General features: G+C 32.1%; 1 protein-coding gene across 4 annotated transcripts; it reads right to left on the minus strand.

Moving 5' to 3' along the window:
• Positions 1 to 561: 561 nt before the first annotated feature.
• LOC110607440 (CDT1-like protein a, chloroplastic) lies at positions 562 to 7041 on the minus strand. Of its 4 annotated transcripts, XM_043951978.1 has the most exons (10): positions 6896 to 6962; positions 6703 to 6769; positions 6067 to 6331; positions 5866 to 5985; positions 3928 to 4153; positions 2665 to 3426; positions 1887 to 2082; positions 1700 to 1790; positions 1041 to 1107; positions 562 to 915 (listed from the first exon to the last, which is right to left on the minus strand). In XM_043951978.1, exons 3-9 carry the CDS (start codon positions 6276 to 6278, stop codon positions 1053 to 1055), a joined length of 1662 nt encoding a protein of 553 aa, XP_043807913.1. In that variant the 5' UTR covers positions 6279 to 6331; positions 6703 to 6769; positions 6896 to 6962; the 3' UTR covers positions 562 to 915; positions 1041 to 1052. The 4 variants fall into 4 exon arrangements, 3 of the variants coding, with proteins under 3 accessions (XP_043807913.1, XP_021602240.1, XP_021602256.1); XR_006349011.1 differs by lacking the exon at positions 6703 to 6769 and having other exon boundaries at positions 1671 to 1790; positions 6896 to 7041; XM_021746548.2 differs by lacking the exon at positions 6703 to 6769 and having other exon boundaries at positions 6896 to 7041.
• Positions 7042 to 7792: the final 751 nt, after the last annotated feature.

Consider the following 7792-nt stretch of genomic DNA (forward strand, 5'->3'; position numbering starts at 1 on the left):
TTTAAATTATAAAGATTAAATAATAAAATAATTAATAATTAAAATTAATAAAAATATTAATTAATAAATTTTTTAAAATATCCATAATATTTTAATATATTTTTTAAAACTGAAAAATAAATTAATAAATTTTTCTATAATATAAAAACTAAATAATAAGTTTTCTATAAAATTAACACATTATCCTAATTTTATAAGTTATAATTATTTTTTTTAATTAACCCTTCCTATTGTGGCCATACGATTGCTTTTTCTTTTTTTTATTCTTTTACTATCTTCATTTGTTGGTTTATTTAAAAAATAAAAATTTCTTTACTGATTTCATCTCTTATAGAAGTTTTTTTTAAAAAAAGAAATTCTGACTTTTGCTAATACTTTTATTTATTTTACTCAATAATTAAGATTTTAATATATTTTTGTGAATCATATCGAATAAAAACCTACAAAAACAATGTTAATATGGTTTGCCTTCATCCCTTGAAACGAATAGAAAGCTTTCAGCCAATGATACAATATTCATGGAATTGCTATAAAGTAAAAATTCCTGTCCTTACTGCCTCAAAAATTCAAATTTTCGCTGTGTATATGCATGTATAACTCAATAAACCAAACATTCCAACATCCATAGGCTCCAAAGAGGGTTGATGTATGTAGTCTTCCTTGTAAAATCTATAAATTTCACTTATCAGTAATCCACAACAAATTGAAAGAAAAAAAAAAAAAGGAAAAAAAAAAGAGGAACATTTAAATCAGGGTTTAAGTTGAAAGTAAGATTTTTAAAAAAATCCCATACAATTGCATCCAAGCAAAGAAGCTTGTGATAAAGATGAAGCTAGCCTGGCATTAGATAGGTAACCAGATTTTAAAATTCATCAACCTGTTACCAGCTATCTGCAGGCATAATCAATGATACCCCTGCAAGATAGACGTGAAATTGAAAACCAAAAGCATCAGCTGAACCCAAAACCACAACAATAATTGACCAACTGAAGAACAATCTGCTTCGTAACAAATAAAGAACATGTTCCATAGAAGTTTACCTTTAAGATTTTTTATGTGACAACAACCCTGGACTTCACAGAGTTCAAATCTGACAATTTCTCGATGCTGCACAAGACCAAAGTGTTAGCATTCGCAGTATATTACATAATGTGTATAGGGTCATGTATTTCTTTTTCTACTAGTAGGTTCTAGTATCAGATGTACTTCTACTGTGTTCTAATATGTTCTAGTTAGCATCTTCTTTTCTACAAATACAATGTACTGAGAGACGTAAAATACACTTCTGTATTTTTCGGTATTGTACAGAGGAATAAAAGAAATACTTTCTCTAAAACCAAGACAAAGAATGTAAATTATAGACCAAAAGAAAATAACTTTAACAAAAAAAGTCGGTCTAAATGACATCTAGATTCAGAAGGCTTGAACATTCTTCCTTCCACATAAGCCAATGGAACTAATTCTACCTTCCAAAAGGAACTTATATTGTATTTTCTCTTCCCTGTATCCCTGATGGATTTATGTGGACAATTAAGATAGTTGACTAGTTAAGATGCTTCCAGTAACAGAAACAAGAAACACATATATGTCTATCCAAAAAAAGTCCCAAATACAATGATCCTTTTATTTTTGTCAAGTCCTTATAGCACACTATAATTAAAGTCACATACAAGATTATAAGGAAATATGGTACATCCACCTGTACAACACATCTCCCGCAGGTGCAAGCTTTATGCAAATCCAATCTGGAACCAGCCGTTCAAGAATCTCAATCTGCTCTTCAACTTGCCCTGCAAAAGAGGATGATGAGTACAGCCATCAATGATCTTACAAGAAAACAATAAATTTCCCTTTCTGGATTAAAGTTGTCCAGAGCCAAGGCATACTTTTTTCTTCAAAATCAAAACTGTTTATGATTATCTTATGCACAAGTTCCTCCTTTGTGATTGGACAATAGTTCACAGACTGGAATATGTGGTGAATCAAAGAAACTAGGCCCGGCAAGTAAGTAGAAGTCTGCTGATGCAAAACATCTGGTTGATTCGTTTCATGTTCCTCAGCAGCACAACCTAGTCCCTTTACCTATAAAAGGAAACCAAGCGTATCAGTAACAACAAAAGGCATCAAAATTCTTGAGTCACTAGAATTGCTCCATAGACAACACAGAACAGCAAAGCATGCAACAAACTGAGACTTAATCTCAAACTAGTTGAGATCAGCATGCATTACTAGTGTCTTAGAATAGAAAGAGTGCAGATTACAACAGATCCCCGTGTTGAAAAGCATTAAGCAAAAGTTAACCCCAAATATATTACTGGGAAAAATTCAATTGAATCTCAATTCCAAGCTAGTTGGAGGCTACTTTCCCCCATTAAGCCATGTAATAAGGAGAAAACATTAGTTCCTGATATGTAATAAGGAGAAAACATTAGCTCTTGCAACATTAAATACTTTCTACACTGCCTCAGTCCAAATTACTACTATAACTCAGCATAAATCTCAATTTTTTTTCTGGTTTCAACTGATCCTATAATTAAGACAACTTATTTACATGTGAGACAAGATCAGCAAGCAAATTTCCACTTGGGAGTTTCTACAACAAAGGTTTACCAACTTCCAGTACAACTACACAAGTATGGTTGTGTTGAAATAGGAGAGAAATACCTCTTGAAGTTTCACAGGAGTAACATCCAGAGTCTGAGAGATGTTTTCTGGTAAAAATTCACAGAACTCTGACTCACCGTCTTCAAAGAATGAAAAGTCTAAAGACCTCTTTGCAGCCTTACAATATGCTGCCTGATTTTGGCTGGCTTTCCCCTTATGGTTATCATCACTATTTGGTGTTACCCTTTTCGGAGTTGACTGTGCAGGTGTTTCTACCATTAAGTTATCAGCAGATGAGGCAAGCTTGTATAGGGGGCTTGCGCAAGCATTACTAACACAGAATTGAGGATTGCTTGTTTGAACATGTGAGGTAGATTTGGAATTTGTGCTAGGAGACTCTTCTACTTTCTCATATTTGATGTCCAGATTGGTCCCAGTACCAAAATTGGAACTCAGATCAGGAAATTCTCTTGTTTTCTCAACTTTAACATCTTGATTCTTCAAACTATAAGGTGCCATGAATGACAAAGGAACTGAAGAAGCTAATAGTTGGGTCTTCTCTTCGTCAGTCACAACCGTCTCAGAGAAGTGCCTGATGAAAGATGAATGCATATGGGATGACTTTGACAACATTTCATTCTCAAATGTAATTTGTAGGTCTCCTGTTGAAGAATTTGCAAGCGATTTCTCTGGAGCAGTGCTTTCACTTATTTGGCTAACATGCTCGTGAATTATGATATCTGCACTGATCTTGCCTCCAGAAGCAGTCTCTTTGCTTTTCCAAAATGGATCTGGCAACATAGCCTCTGGTATGTCACAGGTCTGCATACAAAAATGTAAATAAACCATGTCTTCAGCAATTCAAAACATAGTCAGATGAGGTCAACTGCAATGATGTCGAAATATATATTGAGCCAAACAAATCAAGTCAAGATACAGAAAGATAAGCCTGAACAGAAACTGGCATGAGAAAAGAGAACGTTAAGGTGAACATAGTGCGCCAAACAGTTTAATTTACTGAAGGGCTTTTATCCTCGCCCCCCAATCAAGAATAAAATAGATGACTGGCATCCTCAACTATTACAATTGTACAAATGCATTTCCATATCTTCAATGTTGTATTAGCATTATACATCAAAGGATAAGCCCCAGGACAATAAATCATTGAGAACTATAGATTGCAACCTTAAGCTCCCAATCCCATTCATGCCAACAGATTTATTGCGCAGCAATACCAACTCTACAGGTCTTATAATGGAATTGATAGAAATTGTCTTATACAAGGCTTTAAAAAAACAACCTGACATAGGAACACTGCAATACCTCAGGAGTTGCAGTAAAGTAATTAATAAGTCTAGAAGCAAATAGTTGGTGCAAAGCAATAAAATCAGACTGTTCATTGTGGCCCTCTATCACATCAAACAGCATCGTTATTTTCATATCTGGCTTCATACAAAGAGTTGTCTTGTCATACACAAGGATTTTATCTATTTGTATGGCTTCAGAAAGTAAATATTTTAGCTGTGCAAGCTGCCCGAAGGAGAACTTCCTGAAAAAGAAAAAAAGAAAATGTCAGAAAATAATGTAGTCACCAAGAAATTTCAAATGAAGCTATCACATCCATGATGCAATAGTTATTAGTTATATAAGCGTGCATGTTAATCCAAAGATTATGAAAGTTTATCTAAATATCAAGAGCAAACTTGTCAGCATCCTTCATGGTGAAAATTTCAAGAATCCGTTAATCGAATAGAGCTCAAAACCAAGTTAGTTTGTTAACCTTACTTGCATTTTAAATCATCTTTCATGAATGGTCTAACATGTTTTCCTGGAAAGGGACAGAATACTTATTTCGTTCAGCTCAAGGACATAGGTTATTGACCTTATTTTGGATGCTTAACCAAGAAAATTCATCTCAAAGTTGGTCTAACATATTTCTGATTCGCAAAATATGCATCTTCATTTGATAAGCAAAGCTGAATATAAACAAAATTGAATATGATATGAAAAGAAAGACAATAGTAAACATTTCATATTTTCAGACGTAATAACTAACAAGAACTTTGCCTTAAAAGTAAGAGTTTTACTTCCCTAAGGAATTAGAAAGCCAAAAGTAAGGAAATCCGCGTCCAATAAGTACAAACCCACTGCTTTTTATATTTTTCACTAGCCTTTGATAAAAAAAAAAAGAAAAGAAAAAAAGAAAACAGGCACAAGAAAATTTTAAGATGCCAGGAACTAGTAATGTGAAACTACTTTTGCAGGATAAATGTAATAATATTAAAATGGTCAACGGCGTAATAATGCTGAAGATCTATTAAATAAATGTACTCCAACTCCAAGAAATACATGAAAAAACAAGTACAATTATTTAAGAGTGTCTGTATAGTTTTATGGTTTTAGATTGTAAATTTTTGTTTTGTACAGTTGTAGTAGGATGCTCTTTTGGTTTGCAATAAAATTCATGCTTACCAAAAAAAAAACAATAATTAAGAGTAAGAAAAAAGTGCTCCTTAATATTCAATCTCATTAACCATATGAACCAACTATTAACAAGCTCAATCATTCATCTTCCAAAATAATCTAGAGCAGGTACTATAGTTAAAAGATCCTCCAACCGCTTCTACCTTGCTTGCCATACTTCCAGGTTGCTGAATATCCATCACTATTATATTATCTAAGACAACCCAAGAATTACTGTTAAGAAAGGGATTGACCATTTCTCCAGCTGGTTAACAGTGAAACAAAAAAATTATTCACACCAAGACTACATCACTTGCATCAGTTGGAAGCCCCATGAAAAAGACTTCTTTTTCCACATCATTTTTTCCAAAATCAAAAGCAGCTGAGTGAAAATATTTAGAGATATAAATGGATGCATCCATTAGGCTCTTGTTTTTAAATATGAGTAAAACCATAGTCTAGAGAATATACAACTAAATTTAGAAGAGCAAATTTGTAAACTTAGCAGGATCAAGAACAAAATACTTAATTTTTGCATGTGAGCATTAAGGTATATGAATATTTCCACTTCATGACACTAGAAGTTAACAGTTCTTTGAAAGGCATACATTGTCACATACATTCAGCATTTAAATTTAACATATAACAGTTATATGACCTATCAATTTTTATGGGGTGCCATTGTAGATGGCTTCTTTAAACCACAAGAGATCAAAAAAATGCATCAGCATCAAAATCAAAACAAACTAGAAACTTTATCAAATGGAATGAAATAAAACAACACAAAATCCCAACTACCTTCCTGTCAGCACTTCAACCTGAGTACGGATGTTTTGAAAAGTAGGGGACTTTTTACGCAGACCAAGCAATCTTAGTGAAGAACTCATACCATCAAAGAGTTCTACCATGGCTTTGTGTCTGAAAGACAGAGATCCCAAATATCAGGATCAACAAGAGTACTATATAACTTTAATCAAATGCATTGACCAAGATGTGCACCTTTGTAGAAGTTCAGCTTCTCCCTCTTTAGATTTGGCATTTAAAGGCTGATTTGTTTTCTCTGGAGTCTGAGAAGCAAACTTAGTTTCCAAATTCTGTTTGCCAACAATACCAGGTTTTTGAGGGGAAGTTGATTTCTCAACTCCATGAAACTTTTCATGCTCATCATCCAATACATTTTGTTTATGGCCGTCACATTCATTTCGATCCATGCTTTTAACAGCAATGCAGTAACGAAAACCTGGTTTAAATAGAGATTTTGAATCTGGAAATAAGAAAATTCTATTCAGAAAGCACAAGGTACTATATATAATATTCAAATGTCAATAAACAAAAAAATGGGTTGAGAACAAATTATTGTTTTATTGTTCAAGTTCATGAGAAAACCATGTTTAGTAACTAATCACCAAATTTTGCAACAAATTCCTGACTGCAACGGTTAAACACCCAAAAGTTACAAAAAGAGAAGAATTTCCAGTAGAATGAGGAACTCTAGAATCTCAAAAGCGTGGAGTGAAAATTGCAATAGTTCATTATAGAAATTTGTATTTCATTCCATTATCTGTCCAATCTATGGATATTACTACCCAAAAAAAAGAAAACAATGAATTATAGTTCTTTGTTTGCGAGACAGACCCGCGCACACAAGAGAGGGGGAAAGGCAAAATCTTCCAAATCTTCCAAGTTTGAAAGATCATGAACACCGGAAAGGTTAAGCTAGATATATCAGAAGAAGAAGAAGAAGAAGAAGAAGAAGAAACCCTAGATCCAAATTTTACATTTCTGCATCAATACACTGCTTCAATTAGAGAGAAAGAGAGAAGGTAACCTGTGAGTTTTGGAATTGAGAAGTTGAAAACCCTAAACAGCTAACGGAGAGTAGATAGTAGAGACCCAGCGATAGTGAGTGACGCCGGAGGGAAAACATGCGTCTTCAAAAATCACAGGTCAAAAATCTTTGGTGGGAACGTTGAAAGACTAAATTGCCCTTCTCATTTTGCATTTTTTTGAAAAATAATTTAAACTTTTGAAATTTGATTTTGTGAGTAACATTTTCTATTTAAATAATAAAAAAAAAAAGAAAAATACTATTATTTTAAAATTTTCAAATAATCATATTCCTTTGAATTTTAAGCTTAGTTAAATCATTTTTACATTTAAGTAAATTATTTGCATTGTTTATTGAACAGAAAAAAAAAATCAAATATTTTATTTAGAGATGCAATAAATCAATTCAGTTTTAAATAGAACCAAAAAAAGGAAAATTAAAGTACATATACCCAATGAATTTGAAAGAAACAGCTATACTGAATCTAACATATTTCAATTTGATCTCAATTTTTTTAAAATATTAATAAATTGTAAAATTAATTTAATTTAAATTCTCAATAAATCTATAAATTTATACTCATAAACCGAAGCAATAAGATCCAAGAATGAGCATGATCCAGAGCTTGAGTGAGTATTTGATCGGTTCGATTTAAAATCGAATCGAACTGAATAAATCAAAAATCAAAATTTTAATATTTATAAAAATTAAATCGAATCGATTTTAATCAGAAATTGAATTGAATCGAATGGATCTGATTCAGTTCGATTTGGTTCGGTTTGATCGATTTTAATTTTTAATAAATTTTTTATTTTTTACACTTTATTTTTAATATTTTAAAATTTAATTAAAATATTTTAATTTTAATATAATTTAATTTCTCTATATTATTAAAAA

Source organism: Manihot esculenta, chromosome 2 (genome assembly GCF_001659605.2).
Source record: "Manihot esculenta cultivar AM560-2 chromosome 2, M.esculenta_v8, whole genome shotgun sequence".
NCBI classification, from domain to species: domain Eukaryota; kingdom Viridiplantae; phylum Streptophyta; class Magnoliopsida; order Malpighiales; family Euphorbiaceae; genus Manihot; species Manihot esculenta.

Excerpts from the sequence above, each read along its gene's own strand:
- LOC110607440 (XM_021746548.2), bottom strand. The coding sequence starts at position 6,278 with ATGGATCGAAATGAATGTGACGGCCATAAACAAAATGTATTGGATGAT. Across the intron at positions 5,986-6,066 it reads GAAGCTGAACTTCTACAAAG|ACACAAAGCCATGGTAGAAC; the intron begins GTGCACATCTTG and ends TCTGTCTTTCAG. Across the intron at positions 1,108-1,699 it reads GCGGGAGATGTGTTGTACAG|CATCGAGAAATTGTCAGATT; the intron begins GTGGATGTACCA and ends GGTCTTGTGCAG.